Consider the following 22578-nt stretch of genomic DNA (forward strand, 5'->3'; position numbering starts at 1 on the left):
AACAACGTCTTGGCATACTCCTTATGAGTCGGTGGATGGTGTCCTGGGGGATCTCCTCCCAGACCTGGATCAGGGCCAGGGCATCAGTGAGCTCCTGGACAGTCTCTGATAGTACTTGGCGGCGTCTGATGCACCAATACATAATGTCCAATAGGTGCTCAATTGGATTTAGGTCAGGGGAACGAGAGGGCCAGTCAATGGCATCAATGCCTTCGTCATCCAGGAACTGCCTACACACTATTGCTTGGAGGAAGTCATCCCAGTACCTAACAGCAGGGTACCATTGTATATGACATGGAGGTCTGTGCGGCCCTCCATGGAAATCCTCCCCAGACCATCACTGACCCACCGCCAAACCGGTCATCCTGGATGATGCTACAGGCAGCATAACGTTCACCACCGCATCTCCAGACTCTTTCATGTCTGTCACATGTTCTCAGTGTGAACCTGCTCTCATCTGTGAAGAGAACAGGGCGCCAATGGCGGACCTGTCAATTCTGGTGTTCTCTGGCAAATGTTAATGGAGCTGCACGGTGCTGGGCTGTGAGCACAGGTCCCATTAGAGGACGTCGGGCCCTCATGCCACCCTCATGGAGTCTGTTTCTGACAGTTTGGTCAGAATCCTGCAAGCCAGTTGCCTGCTGGAGGTCATTTTGTAGGGCTCTGGCAGTGCTCCTCCTGTTCCTCCTTGTACAAAGTAGCAAATATCGGTCCTGCTGCTGTTGTCTCTTTAATTTGCACCACAGCAGGTGTAATTGATTCATACATCACTTGTGCTTCCTAAATTGACAGATTGATATCCCTGAAGTTTAACTGACTTGGTGTTATAATCTGACGATTAAGTGTTCCCTTAATTTTTTGGAGCAATGTATTTTGACAAGAGAAAAGATTAATCCCCTAAAATGAACCTTTAAGGCAAAAGCTGGTTGCTGGTTTGAACTGTAGCTTATCTGTAGCAGGTCAGACTCGAGGGGAAGTGTAATTTAAGTTAGATCACTGTCATTAATGATCCTTCCTCTTGCACATCACCCTAACTTCTTCTCAAAAATCTCAAGCTTGGCAGGTGCACTGTAGGCTATTGTATAAAGAGAGGGCTTTTTTTATTATTATACTGAATGCTTGAATATATGAAATGTATAGATTAAAATGGAAATGGAGTGACTCCATTTTAATTACATTTTATATTTATTTATGTAGTGCCAAATCATAAAAATTATCTCAGGACTTTACAAATAGCGCAGGTCTAGACTGTACTCTTTGTTATATTATTTAAAGAGAGACAACATTAGTCCACAATGACCAAGCACTTTGCAACAGTGGCAAGGAGCAACTTCCTTTTAACAGTTCAGAAACCTCGAGCAGAAACGGACTCATTGGTAAACAGCCAACTGCCGTGACTAGATGGGACGAGAGAGTGCAAGGATGAAAGAGACACAGAGACAGACAAGCAGACAAATGTAAGCACAAATACAAAAATTCCCAAAAATATAATTCAGACCTATGGTTACAATGGCAATAATAGTAGAAATATGTCTAATATTAGCCATAACTACAGTATAATAAAGATAATATAACATTGTCTGAGTAATCTTAACAGTTAGAATCAATCCTGTCCACGGCAGCTGCGGTCTACAACAATAATTTCCAGGAACCTGTGAGATGAGGCAGCACAAAAACTCCTGGGAAGATATAAGGTTAGTAACATGCATTAATGAAACCTACATGTAGTACAGAAAATGTTATTGTATAAAGAGAGAGAGGAGACAAGAGCTTGGTGTAGCAAGTCTCCAGGCAGTCTCAGAGTATAGCAGCATAATTATGATCCAATGAGTCATCCTTAACTATAAGCTTTATCAAAAAGGAAAGTTTTAAGCCAACACTAAAAAATGTAGAGAGGGAGTCTGGGGTGTAATTTATAACTGTTTTGAACGCACAAAATGGGGCCTGAAAGTGGTATACGTCACTTTCCACTCAAAAGTTGTGATCTTTACACAAAATTGACGGGAAAATGTGTGCACCGGTAAGCAAACTCTGACCCATGTGTACGTACATTTTGGAGGTAGGGGAAATTGGCGACACAGATGGTGAGGTAGTGAACTGAAGCCAGGCTGTATATTGATGCCTTTCACACATTTAATTTAACTAAACATCATATGTTATTGAGTGATCCACGTCACCATAAACATTCATACCAGCAATGTTATTTGTAGTTGTGCCTGTACTGAGCCTTGGGCACCTTTCAATTTGAAGATTGCTAAAAGCAAATATTAAATAAAAGTCTATAGACCGACTATACCATGGAGCCAAAGCCCCCAATTATCGATGAAGCCAACATCATTTACTAGACACCATCTCGACAGTCAGCTGTTGAATGATGATAGTGAGACTGCCGGTATCAATCGCTCTATCGAGGAGCTGAACTGACAGATTGCCATTTTGGTGGGGTGTCATCGACTTGCTTCCGCTTTAGACCGTGCACCTTAAATGACTTAAATAGGGCTCAATATCGTTTTTTTTAATATAAATTAGCCAAACTGTGTTGGCTATTAATTTTGTTGGTTATAGCACTGATCTCTATATTTAGAACTGTTTATATTGTGATGAGTAAGCATAAAACACGAGGAAACAACGATCTTCTCACTTTAACATCTGTGCCCCATACGCCACTCAATTACAGGTGGTGCTGTTATACTTCTAGCAGAGGTCATACAATACATGGACACAAGTCATTAATCAACACATGAGTCCATGAGTCATGAATCATTAAAACAACAATACAATGTGAACATAAACAGTCCCATAATCCTTTGCGCCTTACACATTAATCAGAGCAACAGCCCCCCTCTGGACGCTACATAGCTCCCATCTAAGGGGTCAGTCGCCCTCAACAACCCCATCACCAACAAGATGGTCCCTCAAATTTCCAGGATGTCTTCGCTGGTGAACAGGCTGCCTGGGGCCTGCTGCTGTCGCTCCTCCACAATGATAGGAGGAGCGAGGGGGCGGTACGGTGACATTAACGTGGACATGAATAATAATCTTGCGATATAGCCAGCAGTTTTAAATTGGAATCAGTGTCGCATGCCCTGGGCCCAAGAATATACTGAACTATGGTCGCCAAGTCTTAACTAAGCTAACTTACCTTACGTTTCTAATGATCTAGTTACCAAAATGTTTGCAGTGGGTGTGTCGAGTGGGAAAAATGTATGTAAAATGTTTGAAAATTCATTAGTTGGACTGCATGTTACAATCCCTGGAATTTCATCACTACAATTACCAGAGTGGGGTTGTTCTTGGAGGTGCCCACTAGATGCCACCATTAAGACACATCTTCAGCTGTGGACCCCCGACCTGACCTGATCAGACCTTGGTGTGTGTGTGTGTGTGTGTTAATGTTGAAATCCAGATGGTCACTTGGGAGCCCAGATGGGATCTTCTTAGCCACAGCCACAGCCATTGGCTTCTGCTCTCTGCTACGTTGGCCTACAAGGACTTTAACTGCCTTCCTGTGGGCCTGTCCTCTGACTCCCACTTCCCTCAGGAACCTTGTGGTGGAACTGAAGACATAGCCACTGCAAGCCACCTCCACTGGACCCACATGAACATCCCAGCCATGCTCTTCAGCTTCAGCTATAGTTAAAGTCAGAATGTATTGGTAGAAATATATTTTAAAAAATGATGTGATAGAGGTTCCTATGAGTTGGAAAGCGTCTTATTTTCAGCAAAGTTTGCCCGACACGCAGGAACTGGCCAGTATGGATTACTGTTGCCATGGTGTTCATTTTTCACCCTTTCATTTAATATATTCCAACTTTATCCTTATGGGCCTTCTTATAGGAGTATACAGAAATAATGAGCTGAATACATTCCTATAGAACCTTGTGTCCCCTTTAACTCCATACTTTTTGGAATAATAAATTAAGTTTGAAATCATTTCAGCACTATATTAATTTGTATCACTGAATGTTTCCTTGTTTTCCACTGCTGTCTATCTGAAGTCCTCTTGAGTTATGCCGATAGAGTCAATTTCAAGTAGAGGTTGAACCTGAGCGTGCAATACAGTGCCTAGTGTGCTTGAGCGTGCATATGCGTGTGCTTGTATGCGTGCAACCTTGTCCCCAAGCCTTTCTACTATTGGCTGTGCTAATACATGACAGTCTGGAATAACTGTAGACTTCTTTTAGCCCTAGATTAGTCATATTCATAGGCTTTGCTTACAAACACGCCCCCTCCCTCCTCTTTCTCCGTCAGGTCCACCACCACCGTCTTTTTTAACCCCTGCAATCGTCCGTTGACACTCATAGCTTTAATTCTCGGGCTATAAGACGTGGGAATTTTAACTCGCAATTCCATTTAACAGACTCGCGTGTGCGTGTGTGTGCTCTTCTTCGGTGCATCGGCCAGATGGAGGACTACCATAAACCTGACCAACAGACAGTGCAGGCGCTTAGGAACATCGCCACCCGGCTCCGGATCAACTCCATTAAGGCGACAACTGCAGCGGGCAGCGGGTAAGAGAAGGAACACAGGGAGATGATACCTAGCTGGAGTTATGTAGAAGCATTACACAACAAACGTGGTAACTGTCCTTGGACAACTGCTATGCGACTATTGCACCTTTTGTCTGTCCAAGGACAGAGTTAAAGAATGAAGAAGTACGGCGGGCTCGAAATTGTGAGAGAACACAGACTATATCCCATTGGGCTGACAGCAACACAGCGAACTAAATCTACAGAGTTAGCCTATTATTTTGCACATTTTTTTACGATATATTCACGTCTGGATTTCAGTTTACGAGCCTGAAATGTTTTAAAGGGATTTATGTAAGCTAATTTATACGCGACTTGCACAATTTCCCCTAACTTCATTAAGTCTGAGTTTTCATGTGAGTCTGATGAAGGTAATGGAGGCTGAGCAAAAAGTGCTGCAGGTGCACCGGTGTTCCGCTCTCCCCTAACCCCTTGTGTACTTTCTGATCGGTTAAGTAACAGAGGAGGAGCTGAGACTAGATCGGTGCAGAATCCCGTATATTCAGTGGTTCTAGTTCGTGCTGCAAAGTGGTGTGTCGAGGCAGCAAATTGGAATCGGGGAATGAACGGGCGTGCTTCGGCGCCCCACCGCAACTGGGTGCAGCTTGTCGAACAGATGTCGAAACTTAAAATATGAAAATACGTCCGCTGAGAAATTTCAAAATACATTCTAGATAGACAAACGTGCTGCACCGTTTTTTGGATTCATAAACCACCAGATTTAAGGTGAAAGCAAACAGAGCAGGCTACCCCAAGCCGCACAAAGTACAAACACGCAAAGGGTACAGTTGATAAATAAGACAAGCCTTATCTATAACGTATGTTGCCGTGTTTATATTGCCATTGTTTTCCCTGGTAGCCTATTTTAAAAGATACTAGTTCCAAAATATGATCCATAAAAAGAGCATCAATCAAATTTCCCTCATCTAGAGCATCCTTTATCTCGCATTATGTCATGCTTATTACCATCTTCTACATGCTTTTGCTAATTTTTGATTATATAATCACATTTTCCATTTCAGGACAATAAGGAAAATGCCCTCATGGAGGAGGCCTGAGTCAGGTATTATTGGCATGTAGTCTGAAAGTAAAGAGAAAAATAACATTTAAGACACAATACGTCATTTTAACCTATTTTATTTTGAATTATCTCGACTTTCACCGTTTGGGACTACTCATTCAATAGCCTCTGGTGCTGTGTCTTTATGTATTTGTGTGCATGTGTAAGTCAGAGAGAAAAAAAGAGAAGACCTTCAAATATAACACATTATGTGTTTGGGTGTTGGAGAGAGAGCGATACTGACGCAACTACACTTGACTGTCTGATCCTGATAAATTCAGAGACACTGTCAGTCTTAAATAAGCCTCATACTACAATTGATTTGGCATAAATTAACCCTCTACATCCAAGGTGACATAGATATTATGTTACATACATATTGGCATCATGCCAATAAATAAAGCTTATTGAATTGAGTTGACAGAGTTAAAAACCCGACTTTTGATCACCACTTTTGCCTCTGCCATTTTTCTCTCCCTTCTTCTCTGTATCTGTGTGTTTTCAGTATGCCTGTGTGTCTAACTTCTCGCTCTCCTTTATTTCATTGTAGTCATCCCACATCATGTTGCAGCGTGGCAGAGATCATGTCTGTGCTTTTCTTTCATACCATGAAGTATAGACCTGAAGACCCCCGTAACCCCAACAATGACCGCTTCATCCTCTCTAAGGTAACACCGGGTAACACACTCATACTATCATGTCACTCTAATAATTGCACTGAGACAACACACACACAAAAAATCTGAAATAACCACTTTACTAATATGAAGGTGACACGTTTTAGAAAATGTGAATGTATTTATAAGTGCACATGAATATTTAAGGATTATAGTGTCACCCTTGTCCAAACAACTCATTTAGTATAAAGCTTTTATTCATTTATTGCCTAATTTAACACAAATGCTCTTCAGAAATACGTTTTATTTTTGTTCTCTAATTTATTACGCAGCAGGAAACTCTTGCTTAGGATCCAAGGGCGCTAAATACAAGACAAGTGCATCTATTATAACCTGCGCAGTTTTTTTTTTTGTTCATTGTTTTTTGCCTTTGCAAAAAATTCTCTAACTCGAACTATTTCAATTTTAATTGAATATCCCTGCTTTAGATGTACTGGAAAGGTAAGCTTCATGAAGAAAGATACAAATTAGAGTCATAGAACGTGGTCTTATAGATCACAAACAATTTATAAACTGAGATGGAAGTACTAGCAAATCTAAGGCCAAATTTGCAAATGAACACGGAGCCTCATTCACCTTAATAAGATTTTAAAAACGTCATATGATACAAAAAACTGTGATGCAGACTTGCAGCACAGAGAGGGGAAGAGCTGCTGCGCACGAGCTAAGAGGGAGGGAGCGGGTGAGTTCGGACTGAAGTGATGATGTTAACTTTGATCATGAAGCCTGATGCTGCTTTAACAGCTTTGTGTTTATCAGTGAAATATATGAACTACACAACATATGGACATATGACAGCATGTGGAGACGGAGTTTATACTTTATAGTAACTGTGCACAGAAATACGGGACAGATTTCGACGTTATTGAGTCACGTACAGAGCATGAGAGACACACACAGATCTGTCTCCTCACTGCGCTGCATTATTAAACTGATAACTGCAAGTGGATCACTTGATTTTTAAACTGTGATAAAATGCTTGTGGATGTTAAATGCAGTCTCCTTACTGAATGAACACAAACACGTTCTGTGCTGGAGTGACATGAGAAATAAATAAAAATAAGATTTTTAAGAGACACAGCAGAATAATCTTAAGTCAGACAGGAAAGAGGGGCGAGTGATCTCCCGTATCCACGTGATGGTTGCCGTGGATGGGAGAGAGTGGGTGGTGCTTTATGTGGCCCAGGACACGTGCATACACACTGCCTAAGTGATCGGATCTGAATGCATCCTCTATCCATCCTGGGAGTGTTCACACCTGTAGTTAAGGCTGTCCACTTGTGATCCGATCACGAAAACCACATGTTAATACCAGGTGTGCTAAGGGCCAGACTTATAGTATTTCATCTGTTATCTCCGGCTCCTCAGGGTCATGCAGCCCCAGTGCTTTATGCTGTGTGGGCAGAGACAGGCTACCTTAAGGAGAACGAGCTCCTCAACCTCCGCAAGGTCGACTCCATCCTGGAGGGACACCCTGTGCCGGTAAGGTGACATTCAGACCTGCAAGAATTCTTGCATTTGTCATTCATTCCAACACTGCACCACACATGCAATAGAAATGCTTTGACACTCTTACACCAACAGTCTCTGTCCCAGGTCGAGGAATTTTACTGGTATTTTGACACAGATGTTAATGTGATAAATATTAAAGCTGGTACTGCTATATTGGTTAATGAACATTGATGCAATAATCATAGTGCATACTGCTCTTCAGACATTAAAATATGGATTTTTTCTTTACATCAAAATCTTTCCAGTATTACTTCAGAACAGTTTCTTAGCTCTATCGTTATATGGTATGGTATGTACCAGCTCAGAGATCATATTGCAAATGCTTTGCAACTCCCTCTATGTGTCCCTAAAACTTTCCTTGCATAAAGCTTTTGTAGGCTTTGGGAAAATGTTTTAAAAGCATCTTAGAATCTTATAAATGTAATATGACCATAAAAAAAAGATTATTGACTGTAACCATATTGAAACTGCTAGATGTGCAGCCTTTCAAAATCGTCCTTTAGCAATTTAGGATAATCTTATTTTTCTGGCTAGAAGCACTTTGAATATTTATCTCTGCTTCCCAAACTGGGGGACGAGACCACTTAAAAGGGTGTAAGATAAAGCTCACTATGACTATCAATATATTGAAAGACAATTATAAATTACAACACAAAAAGTAGGTTAACATGTTCCATATTTTCTGTAATTTTTTACTTTTCCCTATAGAATACTACATAGATATAGCCATTCAAGCTAAACAATTTGTGAATGATTATATGCACATTCAGTACGTAAATAGACAAGAGCACACACACACACACACACACACACACACACTGATAATAGACAAAGTGAACGCTGGCATGGAAGGGGTGACAAAGATGTTCTTTTGTGACAGAGATGCTCCGTCCTCGGCTCCTTTCTCTTCTGTTGCAGACATTAATAAGACACTTTGTTTATATTTATGTTGTCCTGAAAACATCAATGTCTCTGTTTTGTCTTGCAGCCATAATCCACTATATTGCATAATTTGTATGTTTGGAAAATTGAGCACTCCTGAAGTCTGTAGAGTAGGATGCAGTTTTTGTTTGTGTGCTTGCTAACAGAAGCAGCAGTTTGTGGATGTGGCCACTGGATCTCTGGGTCAGGGGCTTGGAGCTGCCTGTGGAATGGCCTACACTGGAAAATACTTTGACAAAGCCAGGTAACAGACACACACACACGCACACAAATTAAGAAAACAATCTTACTCAGAGACTGTCTAACATGCATGAGGCATACATGAAAGAGGACAGCAGCCCATCTAGCATATGCACTAATTAAGGTAGACCATATGAATTTATGCATGACACAATGTAGGCTGCAGCATGTAGTGCTGACATTTTAACCTGCAGTTTTGCATTTAAAAAAAAAAAAATGTGTCTCTTAAGATGGAATTCAAATACACTCTTCTGCAACTCTTTCTTTAATATTTAATGGTAACAAACACATTTACATAAAAAAAGATTGTGTTTGTGTGTTGAAGGAACAGGCCTGAAATGATAATTTACTTCTCAGCTGAATGTTTGCAGGGTTGCTGTTTCCTACGTTCTATATGAAGACCTGTGGATTTTATACCAGCTATAGAGAGGGCGTGCCTGACGTAGGGGAAAATGCATTCTTCTGAAGTTTCATAACAAAACAAATAATCAGAGCTTATATCTGAATTTTAGTCTCAGAGATAATTCAATTTTTTTAGGTATAACAGGCAGTCAGGGAATACCGCACATGTAGTCTGAGATGGCTGCCCTTGATATCTCTCACTCTGCATTCTCTGTGCACTAGATTGTTTCTGCTCTAATAATCACACATGCAATAGCACCGTTCTCCTTTCCCCTCCCTTTACCCTCATTGTCCCTCTGAAGAAAAGGCAAAATCCCATGCTGTGCTTCTGTTTCATGTACATATATGAAAACATATTATGTGTGCTCGTCAAGCTAATTTGCTGCAACTGGCAGCTCCACCCTCACTTACAGCTGCATCACTGGTTTCATAACATAATCTGGGAGAAAAACTGCTGAAAAGCAACTTTATCTTACACATCTTAGAGGCACACACACAAACACACAACCCACACTGCAGGAAAAACTGAGATGGAGCAGCAATTATGTAAAGGCACTGCAACTTTATGGTCCTCCAAACAGAAACCTCATCTTCTCTGAGGGAATGGTTTATTGCAATACAATACATGAATGAACCTATATATACTTATCATTAATACTCACTTAATTGCACTGTTAATTGCTTCATGCTTTTGTGACTCTTAGTCAATGCTCTGCAGTTGAAAGCGTGTACAACGTAATACAACTCATCATAAGGTGTATTGACTGAAAACTTCTGATTTGTTGATTTTGTATTGGCAGCTTGCAATGGTGTGGGTGACAAAAAATTTGAGGGAAATTTGTGTAGCTGAGCCAGTTTGAAGGGTTTGGACACACGTAGTTCTTATATCTCCTGAGTTTACTTTACATAGCTGATGAACTGTCTACACCTGCTGTAGTTTTACTGGATGTGTGCGTGTGTGTGTGTGTCAGCAGCAACACTTTCTTGATCTTGTAATATATTGCGATTACGACGGTGACTGGCAAGGGCAATCGTACTGCAACATCCCAAATGTTTTCCATTAGAAGAAACAGGCTGCAAATTTAGAAACAATGCAAATACAGTGACAGAAATGCGCTGCAAATGAAAAACATGCTGCAATACACAAAGTCAAAAACACATGCAAAATGTTGCCAGTCAACGCAATTCAAGTGCTCCAGGCCTGTGGGGTTGTTGGTGTAACAGCTAAGAGCAAGAGTGTTATCTCTGTTGGCTACAGAGTTAGCTGTGCACCTAGCGGTACTAGTGAATTTGTATCCTTTCTGAATTTGCAGCCTGTTTCTTCTAATGGAAATCGTTTGGGCCACCGTACATTACCTTTGCCTATATGTGTTACTATTTATCACAGCTTGCTTACCACTGATACAGTTTAACACAATTGACGATGTTTAACACAGTGCCTGGAAGATTTGAACATTAGATCTTGCATGTACTATACCTACATATAAACATTATTGTGTTTTTTAAAGGGGAGGTAATCTAGATTTTAGTAAAAATGTGAAACAGAAGAAATTTAACTATGTCATTTTTGCTTTTTGTTGTGTATATTAGCCAGATACAAAGAAGTGATCTAAAATAAGATAATTAGCCTTCTAAGTATTGCTGAGCATAGATAATAATCAGCAAGTGAATAAAGAAGAGTTTTACCTTCCTGACCCTGCTGGTTTTTTTTAGACTAATATAAGGGACAGCCTTTTTGATAAACCAGATAATTCTTAGTTAAAAAAAAAATCAAATAGAAGGCTGCCATTTGAAAAGTCCTACATCTTCTCTCACTTAATTTAACACCTGCAAATTCCTAAATAAATCATTGAAAGTAAAGAAATGGTGCTGAAATGAGTAGAAATACAAACTAAATTCTCTATGATTTAGAGACAGTGAATTATGCATATAAGCTGAAACCTTTTACAGGTTTGGTTTGGTAGCAGTTTTTAAAAAAAATTTGTACCTTCTAGTCTCGAATGTCTAGCTGCTTGTTCTCGTTCTCTCCATTCTCAATCTCCTTTCAACCTCTGTGGAATTCCTGTCTTCTCTTTCTTCCCTTCTTCCTCTGTTTTTCTGTGCAGTGTTTTTTCTTTGCACTCAGGGTTGGAATGCGTGGTGTAATCTGTGTGTCTCGGCCTATCTTCTAGTTTTAATGAGAATGTGTCTATTTGACTGGAAAGCTGTCAGAAGTCATTATGCTATGGGATCAGCAACCCTGAATTTCAAAGTGGCTAGGGTGGGCAGGCAGGGTGTGTGTTCTTGTGTCTGTTTGTGTGTGTTTAGGCGTGAGGGTCGGCTGTCCCTTCGGGACCTATAGGAGGAGTCAGAAGCTGGGACAATGAGCCAACAGGGAAAATAGAACGTGAAAAAAATAATCTGTATGAGCTCTAAAGCTACCTAAAACCTAAAATTTATCTTTATTTCTAGCTATCGGGTGTTCTGCTTGCTGGGTGATGGAGAGCTGTCTGAGGGATCGGTGTGGGAGGCCATGGCCTTCGCTTCATACTACCAGCTGGACAACCTGGTAGCCATCTTGGACATTAACCGTCTGGGTCAGAGTGACCCAGCACCGCTCCAGCACCATGTGGAGAAGTACCAGCGACGCTGTGAGGCCTTTGGGTGAGCAGGAGGGAAGTCAATGAGTGAGGGTGTTCACAGGAGAGTGGATGGGCTTTAATAATCAATTAATCCACACACACATTCATACACTAATCCAGTGCCATGCAAGGCAGATAATCATTCACACGCAATCATATACTGTAGGATCTGCTTTTGCTGCTAATTTGGGATTCAGTATCTTGCCAAAGGATACTTTGACATGTAGACAGAAGAAGCCAGGGGTCATGATGAGCCAGTCTTCCAATTTAAAGGTGACCCATTCTACCTCTGAGCAACAGCCACCCCAATTGTTGCAGTAATAGTGTCCTTGCTTGCTTTTCTGTTTTTTTGTTTGTGTTTTTGTTAGCATGCAACTTTGTGCACTAACATAAAAAACTAAATAAATAAAACACAGTAATCAAAATTAAGAAGATATGTGATTGTCAGGAGTGAACATTTTTTGAAAATGTTGACAAAGATACTATAATGTGAAAGATTTGTTTAGGTTGTGTAAATCTTAAACATGTTGGTGGCTGGTATCAAATCTGACCTGCTGCATGTCATCTCTTGATCAAATACTTGCAGACAACTGCTATGAGCTGTGTGGTAACATTTTGCTACAAATAAAGTGCTGCAGGGCCATAACAAGTAGGATAAATGGTAGTGATGATTTTAGTAGTTAAATTAATTCGGGGGCACAGAATTTATTGTAATCACTTGTAAGATTGTTAATGTAATGTTTGATCTACACTGTTTTTGCAGCTGGCATGCAATCATTGTTGACGGCCACAGTGTGGAGGAGCTGTGTAAGGTGCTGAGTCAGCCACGCCACCAGCCACTTGCTATCGTTGCCAAGACTATCAAGGGCAAGAGCATCCCAGGTAAAATAATCAGTTAAACACACCATGTATGCCTGTATGTGAGGTACAGTTTTATCCTGTAATTTGTTACAAAAAGAAATCTCAATCATATCTTGATTGTGTATTATCTTCAATCATTTCTTTGTGTCACTCTTGCAAACTAAGATATTAAAGTCTCGGTCATGTAATTTATTCAAAGCAGAAAAATGTAAAGTAATTATAAACCACACCATGTGACAATGACACTTGGCTTTTATTGCTGATTTGCTACGAGATTCTAGATTTAGACTGGGAATAATATTTCTGTTTGAAGTTTTCTCAACTGCCCCAGTAACCCAACGTCAGTGCAAAAGAGCCCTAACTCCCCCTAATCCAGGCAGCACTAGAGTGCTTTACTCCTGCAGTTCTGTAATCCCTTAGAATGTGTAGCATACACTCGCAGCAACAGCCCATTGTGCCTATGTTGTCCTAACAGCAAGGGGGAGTGTGCATGACCTCGTGTTTGCGAGAGAGAAAGAGAGCTAAAAATGACAGTTGTTATAAAAGCAAGATGTGTGTGTCTGAGAGAGTATTATTTCTGTATACACAGGATTGTGTTAGTCACTCTGAGTGTTGTTATAAGTCTGTGGCCTCTTTATCTAAACTTTATCTTTGAAATACCCTTTTGTGGTCAACTAAAGTAAACTATTTAATATGTGTTTGTTAAGTTATTTGGTTCAAGGCGCAATGTACTTTATATTTACAAGTGAGTCTAATTCTTTATCAAAACTTCCTTCAATAAAATAATTGAACCTTTAGAAAATAAAATCGCTAAAAGTCCAGTTAACTATTACTCCTCACAGGATTGCACATGCACAGTTTATGCAGCAACTTTCACAAAATAAAAACTGTTCAGTTTGGCACCACTTTCATTTTTCTTATTGATAAAAAGATTGTTTCCTTCCTCTCTGTAAAAAAAAAGAAGTTTTTGTGAGAATATTTCTGTTTTCTCAAGTTTCAAGTTTTGTTTGTGTGTGTTTCAGCGGCTGAGGATAAGATGGGCTGGCACGGTAAACCCCTGCCTAAAGACATGGCTGACAGCATTATCAAGGAGCTGCAGAGCCGCATCATCAGCTGTAACAAGCGCCTCTATCCTGCTCCACCAACTGAAGACACGTCACCTGTCAACCTTCGTAACATCTGCATGTCGAGTGCACCAAGCTACAAACCTGGAGACAAGGTATACTGGCTATCATATCCTGGTTATCAAGTCAATCCTTTGGGTTTTAAATTGTGTGAAAGATTGGCCTAAACAATAAATGCAACTTAATTATGCAACTTTATAGATAGAATAGAACAAAGCAAAGCAAAGGTGTGGTATGTCTTGTATATATATATTAGTAAATAATCTGTCTGTATTGGTTGTCTGTTTGTTCCTGTGTCACCAGATTGCTACAAGAAAGGCATATGGCATGGCCTTGGCCAAGCTAGGCCGTTACAATGAGCATGTGGTAGCTCTGGATGGAGATACTAAGAACTCCACCTTTTCTGAGCTCTTTAAAAATGAACACCCCAACCATTACGTGGAGTGCTACATCGCAGAGCAAAACATGGTAAGACAGAAATGTTAGCTCTCCAGTGAAATGGCAAGATAACGGAAAAGTGCCCAAACTGTACAAAAAAGGAAGTGTCACTTAAACAGCAAACATTACAATTTTAAAGCATCAATAACTTTTGACAATGAGATGTCCAAAGTGTGTTTACATCTGTTCAGTTATTATATTTCTTTTTCTAGTACTTTTTCTACGTAGAGAAAAACTTTGCACATCTGTTTCATGGAACAGGTGCAAGTAAACTCCCGCACACTGTCTAACTTGCAGAAAATACATTTATTAGCTTGCAGCGTTTCGGTGCTCAACCATCATCAGACAAAACTCTGCCTGATGAAGGTCAGAAAGAGCATTTGTTTCTTACATTTCTGTTTAAAATAAACAAAATCATAATGATCAACATCCTTTCATTCCTTCAAGGGTCTTCCCCACATCAAAAAGACAATTGTGGGTTACCATCTGTTTGGAATTAGAAATCTGCGTCCTCTTGATTGAATATATAAAGTAATTGTGCTCAGTGAGCTATTCAGAGCCATTTATCTACAGAACTTACAGATGACAGTGAAGTCCATAGCTAAAAAGAGTGAAAAGTCTAAAAAGTGACTAAAAGTCACTGTCTTAAAATGAATTTTTCCAATTTTTGTATATTCATTCTTAAACATAATACACATATTTAGTTAAATTTCATCTTTACTATGGATCACATCTTAGAGAACTGATTTGTTTTTACCTCATGAATAAGTAGATTTTTGGTATTGTGCTGAGCAGTGCAGGTATAAAACATTTAAAGCTATTTGTTTTAGATGGATTATTTTGAAAGGCAAAATATCAACAAACCCATATGCTTGGTGTCACAGTTACATCAGTCTTTTTGCTGTTTTTATTTGTCAGACCTTTTCATTCTTTTTCAATTGCCAGACATTTTTTTGTGCAATATGAATCGTTTGCATGCATTTGCTTCTAAACCAAAGTGTTGAACAAACAGAAAGTCCGACCTGATGATGGCACAAGATGAAAAAGCTACATGATCACTGTCCATTGCTATGGTACAAGAATTCGACACCTAAATATTGAATATGAATAGCAATGTAACTCTCCAACTTGTCACAGATGAGCTATAAAGGCTTTTATGTTCTCTGCTGTTGTCTTTGTGCTGGAAATAAAATGCTCCCTTTAGCTATACATTAACTGACATACTTGCAAAGCTGATGGTCTCTGACAAACATGTCCATAGCTGGTTATTTCAACATCCCTTACCTGCTTTGCCAGTCTATTTCGGGATAAACAAATTTCTACTTTAGATCATAGATCTTGTGTTGATCAGATATTGGAAAAAATACAAAAAACAGTATTATTACAAACATGAAAAATACGTTTCAAAAATATTAATTATATATTCTTTTTGTGTGAAATGTTAGCTTGTTAGCCGTCACTCTTCTTTCTCTTCATGTCCTCCTTCATTTCTCTCTCCCTCAGGTGAGCGTGGCGATAGGTTGTGCTGTGCGAGACCGTAACGTGGTGTTTGCCAGCACCTTTGCTACGTTCTTCAGCCGGGCCTACGACCAGCTCCGTATGGCTGCAATCTCTGAGAGCAACATCAACCTCTGTGGCTCCCATTGTGGTGTCTCTGTTGGTCAGTTTCTGTCTCTTTTTTCACAGTTAATGACCTGGGTGAACTTACCTTTGACTATTCAGTGTCTAATTTCAAGTCGTTTTACCTCATCTCACTTTACCCAATCAAGATCTTGTTTATATAAATATACAGTACATTTATGTTGAAGTGGCATTTGTAGGAAAAGTTATAGTATATTGAAGAATATTATTATAGCGTATAGCTGCTGTTTGAAATCTGTGTTTTGATGTTTTTCTCATTGTATGCAACCCCTTGCAACCAATTTTATAGTCTCTAATACTTAGTGCCTTAGATTGTAGTAGCTGTACTGAAAATGGCATTATTTGTTACCAGTCTTTTCTCTCACTACCTTTTTTGGCATATTTCAGTTTTACAATTATTCAAAGTTGCAAAGTATATCAGTAATGTGCACATCGCTAAACAAGCTGTATGTGGAAGAGAGATGTCATTCTGTTGTTGCTTTTTTAATTTCCTTGCAATGGATTAAATGTCTCCTCAGCATTTCTTGATTTGAATTTCCCTTTTTTCCCCTCCGTCTTCTCACCTCTTGGTCTACTTATGTCCACCTTCCTATCCTGGTATCAGCACTCTTCCTCCTCTTCTCCTTCCCCATTCTGTATCTTTTTGGAGGTGATGACAGCGCGGCCTGATTATCTTTCACCTCCTTCTCCCCTTCTCCCCTTTCCTTCACCTCGTCAGGTATATTGCATGCCCCCCTTTCCGCACCGATTGCATGTCAGTCTGCCAGCACTAATTTTTAGTTTACCAGAAACGTGATTCTAATTAAATCTAACTTTTGTGTGTTTAATTAGGTGAGGATGGACCCTCTCAGATGGGCCTGGAGGATCTGGCCATGTTTAGAGCCATCCCCATGGCAACAATCTTCTATCCAAGTGACGGTGTCTCCACTGAGAAAGCTGTGGAGCTTGCTGCCAACACAAAGGTACCCGGAGTTACTTACTTAAATGAGAAAGACTCCAAATGTTAAAATCCTGAAAATGAAAAAAATGAAGGCTTATGGCATTAATGCTCTACAGTTTTGTTTTTAAAAAGTACCGACCCAAGTAGATAATTTCTGGTTTGTTGCAGGGTTTATGTTTCATTCGAACAAGCCGCCCTGAGAACAACATCATCTACAACTGCAATGAGGAGTTCCATGTTGGTCAGGCTAAGGTTTGTTGCAGCCACCATCCCCTTTCATAATATTGCGTAATGCACAGCACAATTTTTTGTAGTCTAAAGATGTGATTATTGGAAAGTGCAGATGGCGTGTATAACACCACTCTTTAAATTATTTCATTCTCTTTCAACTTTTATTTTTGTCTTTAAATCCCACGTTATCATTATTGCAAAAGACTCTAAACTGTGTGCATGTTCCCTTAGGGAGTCAACATACAAATATATTTTCCTTTGCCTCTCAGGTTGTGTATAAAACCAATGACGACCATGTGACTGTGATCGGAGCAGGAGTGACTCTCCATGAGGCTCTCACTGCTGCTGAACAACTGAAGAAAGGTACAAAGAAAAACAAAACAAACCAACCCAACGGAAAAGTAAACTTTGATATGAATCAGTAATTGGACTGAGGTGTATTCTCCACCTTCCTCTGTCATTCCTCAGAAAGAATTAACATCCGTGTGATTGATCCATTCACCATCAAACCCCTAGACTCCAAGACCATCATTGACAACGCCAGGGCCACCAGAGGACGCATCATCACAGTGGAGGACCATTACTACGAAGGTAAGGAGTCTGGAGTCACAATAACCTCCCAGAATTAATTATTAAAGGTTATTAATTGCGTCAAGCAAGCATTGATTGATGCATTACAACCTACAAAATCAAGGGTTCAACTCTGGCCTGTCAAATATCTGATCCAACCTTCCTCTTTCCACCACAGGCTCTCCAATAGGTAATTCTAGGAATGTATGGTGATATTGGTTTGGTTCATACTGTCCCATTGAAAGATATAATATCATCAATTAATGCCAGCATAAAGTTCCATTCTACTGCATAAATCTACTTGTATGCACACTAATGTGAGTTGATTACTCGCAGTACAAGTCAATATGTAAAATCTTTGTATAACTTTTGATGTATCCATGTGTGTGGACATGCAAACTGCAGGTATAAAGCAACAGCAAGCACTCCCCGGCTTCACCCTCCCTGAATAAGCATCTATCTATCATTATCTATATCACATCTTTCATTGGCCAAGAGGTGCGGTACATCCTGGACAGGTCGCAAGTCAATCACAGAGCTGACACAAATAGAGACAGACAACCTTTAACACTCACATTCATACCTAGGGGCAATTTAGAGTCACCAGTTAACCTAGCGAGCATGTCTTTGGGCTATGGGAGGAAGCTGGAGTACCTGGAAGGAACTCATACAGGGGGAGAACATGCAAACTCCACACAGAAATGCCCAGTATGTCAAAACCAGGATTTGAACCAGGAACCTTCTAGCTATGAGGTAACAGCGCTAACCACTGCACCACCGTGCAACTTCCCTGAGATTTTTTTTTTTTTAACTTGGTTTTGGAAAGAAAATTAAGGAATTAAAGGCTGAGGTCATACTTGTATCACAGCATGTTCAATTGCAGGTAACCCATTGCTTTTACCCCCCTTAGTATAGAGGGGGTTCCAATGAGGCCACAGAAGAGCTGTCAAACCTCCTGGGAGCTTAAAATGTGTTGAAGGCTAACAACGCAATTCCTCTTTAACCTTTTGTAAAATTGTGATAACGTCAAAGTTTTACTCTAATATAGTAGTTGGTATCCGTATTTGTTAAAATACAAAATAAACACCAAAGTTTCACCATAAAACCTTAAAACAAGGCCTCTGACAAATCTCTCCGGAACACAGCAAGAAATGCTAGCATATACTGTAGTTAACCCAAATGATGCATGAGCTCCCTTTTTGGTAGTCGATAGTATTACAATACAACTGTGCTAATGCTTACAGTGAACTGCAGATTAATAAATGAGAAGTTAATCTGATCTGTGCTGTTTGAAACTTCAAATACTGCGGCTAATTTTAAATTGTATATTTTCACAATATGTTTCTAAGCATGTTATTCCAAGGAATCTTTTTCATACTTTCTCTAGAGGCATCACACCACCATTTACCCTTTTTACATTTCTATCAGCCGTGAATAGATCATCAATTTCCATTGTGTTAATTTTTTTAGGCTCTAATATTCAACAACACATGAAAAAAAACAAAAGAAAAAACAAAAGAAAAACAAAGAAGGCTGAAAAGGGAGTATAAGGGTGGCGGCTCTGTCCTATCAGTCCATATCACATCACAGAGCTCAATAGCTTGAAAAATTTAAGACTTGAGAGACTTGAATCTGAATATTAGGAATTAAAATGTCATATTTTGTACATGTTCTAAAAATGTGTATAATTTGAATTATCTGACTTAATCGTCCTTATATTGTGATTCCTCAGGTGGTCTAGGTGAGGCAGTGTGCTCGGCAGTAGTGAATGAGAACGGCTTCATTGTCCACCGCCTGGCAGTTTCCCAGGTGCCGCGCAGTGGAAAGCCCCATGAGCTGCTCCGGATCTTTGGCATCGACCGTGATGCCATCGCTCAGGCTGTGCGTAAGGTGCTTAGTAGCTCTGCCAACGCCAAGTAAAAACATTGCAGCATTGGCAGCAGCAACAAATATATGGTAATGAACGCTGTGGTTGACAGGTGATCACCATAGAGACAACAATAAAACCAATCAACACAGAAAGAAGGGAAGCAATTCTATCCCACTCATGCTCTCCTCCTCGTAAAAATATCAAGAGCATTCATCTGAAAAATACAACAATAATGTGATTTTTCTCTTTAACTGTCTTAAATTTGGTTTTGAGACTCAAATACCCCGGTATCGGTTTGTGATTTCAGTACACACACCCCTCCCCTTCAAACACACATATTCACAAACACACTCTAACCCCTTTCTACCTCTGAGAGAAAGTTCTGGAACTGTCGAGTGTTTCGGTAAAAGCAGTGAATGTGGTTTGAAGTTAAGTATTTTTTAATGTTTTATGTGGAACCCCTCATACTTCTGTGCATCACTGTTAAGTCTGCACCCAGTACTTCCCACCCAATCCAAAAGGGTGTGGAGAAACTCTGGTTTGGTCTGTTTAAGCACTGACTGTCTTCAACCTTTTTGACCCTGACTTGAATAGGACTGCTTCACACAAATAAAGGGATGGTTTCTTCACAATACCTGTGTCTGAGCTCTTTCTCTTAGTTTGGGGCTGCATGAAAGAATTAATTGTTACAGTGGACATTGTACAAAACCTGCTTTCCTTAATTTTAACATTATCTTATTTGCTCTTATCCTGGAAAACCAGAAAAGAGTTGCATACTGTGTACATCATTTAATGCATCTTTCAGTTTTTTTTAATATAGTGCCATGTCCCTATAAATTTATCCCATGACAATTTGCATAAAGAGCAGTCCTAGATATTCTTGGTAATATTATTTACAGAGACCCAACAAAATCCACCATGCACAGGCTATTGGTGACAGCAGCATGGAAAACTTTCTTTTAACATGCAGAAACCTCTGGCAGAACCAGATTCACAGGTGGACAAGCGACTTCCTTCTCCATTTTAGAGAAGATATAGAGAGTCGGAGGGACGAACAGCAACAAGAATAATAATAGTAACCATGAAAATAGTAACTCAAACATAATAACTTTTTTTTGTATAGCACTTTTCTAGGCAAGGTTACAAAATGCTTAACAAAAAAAGAGAAATTAAAAAAAGCATATAAAAATTATTTTATTAATAAATTCTGGCCACAATAAGAGCATGATATCTGATGCATAATCTAAAATTAGATATCTGTACATCAATATCTGACTGCTCACCTTATAAGATGATTGACAGAATTAAGATGATTTTTAAGAAGTTTTTTCAATCTTAGACTATCTAGTCTTAGATCAACATCTTAGACCAACAATGAACACGGGTCTCCAGACCAGAAGGTCAAGAAAATGATATTGCCTTATTACACATGGTCCTCCCCTATTTTTATAACTGTCAAATTCCAAAATCAAATAAATATTATAACATCATCGCTATAATGGAATAGTTGTTTGTTTACAAATTAATTAGATTTGACTTCTAATGGGAAAATCTGGTTAATGTTTAGGTTGTCAAGAATGAGTCTTTTAAATATAATGGTGTTTTTTCATTCAGGAGCAGAAATCCAGAACACTACTCAATCTTTAGGGACAGCAACTCAGTAAGCATGCAGAGCTCTGCATATGTCCCTTCTTTATTCTAGTGTTAGGGTTATTTTTACTGTGTATTTATTTTCTCTTGTGCTGTAGTCGCTTTGATAACCTCCTGCTCTTACGCCACAATTCCCCAGTTTGGGGCCTACCTACCTACCTACCTACCTGTCTATCTACATAGAGCTCACCACAACCTTATGCAGTCTGTACCTTGGTTCAGTCTAGATTAAAGTGCCCTGGTCACTGGTTGAAGTCAGTAGGATCAAAAAAGTCCACTTCTACCATGCTGTGTGCATATTTAATGTATATTAATAATTGAAAAGCCTATTGAAATATTCATGCTGGCATGAGAGTACGGGACTCTAAAAACTGTTTTAGAAGAGAAAAATGTACTCACTGTACAAATATATATTAAGGCATTTTAACTATTAGTAACTCTGTCATTATTATCAGATCTTTAGAAAATGTGAAAAGGGGGTTAACTGCCTAATATGATGAAACACTCTCAGGACAGCAGACCTCTTTGGTTCTGCAATACTTTCATAGATCTGAGAAATCAGATTTTGTGGACAGAGAATATACTGGCACTCTATACAAGCTATAAATCATTTTTAAGTGTTTGTAAAGATATGTACATTTAAGGTGGAGCAGCCATGTGCAAGATAACAATAACGTCTGGTCTGTCCTTGGAAGTAACAGTGTTATCTACCTGTACAGACAGAACTCAAGCATGTAAAGATAAGATTGGATGTGATATATTGGATGACCTTTGACCTCTCTCCTATAGCACAGCAGTAGTCTGTCTGGTCTTTGAGGTGGACAAAGTGTGTCAGCTGTGAGGGTGTGGGAGGAAGAAAAGTAAAAAAGGACAGATTGTGTGTGTGCATGTACAGTATGTGTGTGTATTTGTTCATACTTACCACATACTGCAGCTGCTGGGAATGCTGATTGGCTCAGTGGCGATCCAAGCATCTGTCACAGTTGAATGAAATCTTCACTAATGCACAGACTAACCAACACAGACACACACACACACGACAGTACATTTGAACACACCTCCTGTCAAACTTAATTGCTTCTACTTCAGTGCCTTTGAACCGCAGAAACCGTACATGTTTATATTAAAACACACGCGCACACACACATTAACATGCTCCTGCACACATAGATAAATTAATAACAGCTCATACAAAACTCACACTTCTTACGACTCGACAATTAAAACTGAAAAATGCAAAGCTGTCACAATCCATCGCCATCTATACATA

At 39.6% G+C, this 22578-nt stretch overlaps 1 protein-coding gene across 1 annotated transcript; it reads left to right on the forward strand.

The window, feature by feature from the left end:
- The first annotated feature begins 4339 nt into the window (after positions 1-4339).
- LOC138590236 (transketolase-like) lies at positions 4340-20272 on the forward strand. The gene is made up of 14 exons (XM_069660835.1): positions 4340-4511; positions 6095-6257; positions 7635-7748; positions 8867-8964; positions 11814-12005; positions 12747-12865; positions 13867-14063; positions 14272-14436; positions 15910-16066; positions 16879-17009; positions 17156-17239; positions 17488-17581; positions 17687-17809; positions 19521-20272. Exons 1-14 carry the CDS (start codon positions 4405-4407, stop codon positions 19706-19708), a joined length of 1932 nt encoding a protein of 643 aa, XP_069516936.1. The 5' UTR covers positions 4340-4404; the 3' UTR covers positions 19709-20272.
- Positions 20273-22578: the final 2306 nt, after the last annotated feature.

The sequence above is a fragment of the Semicossyphus pulcher genome, unplaced genomic scaffold (assembly GCF_022749685.1).
Source record: "Semicossyphus pulcher isolate SPU_LCO1_2020_fin unplaced genomic scaffold, fSemPul1.0.p SCAF_13, whole genome shotgun sequence".
Classification (NCBI taxonomy): Eukaryota; Metazoa; Chordata; class Actinopteri; order Labriformes; family Labridae; genus Semicossyphus; species Semicossyphus pulcher.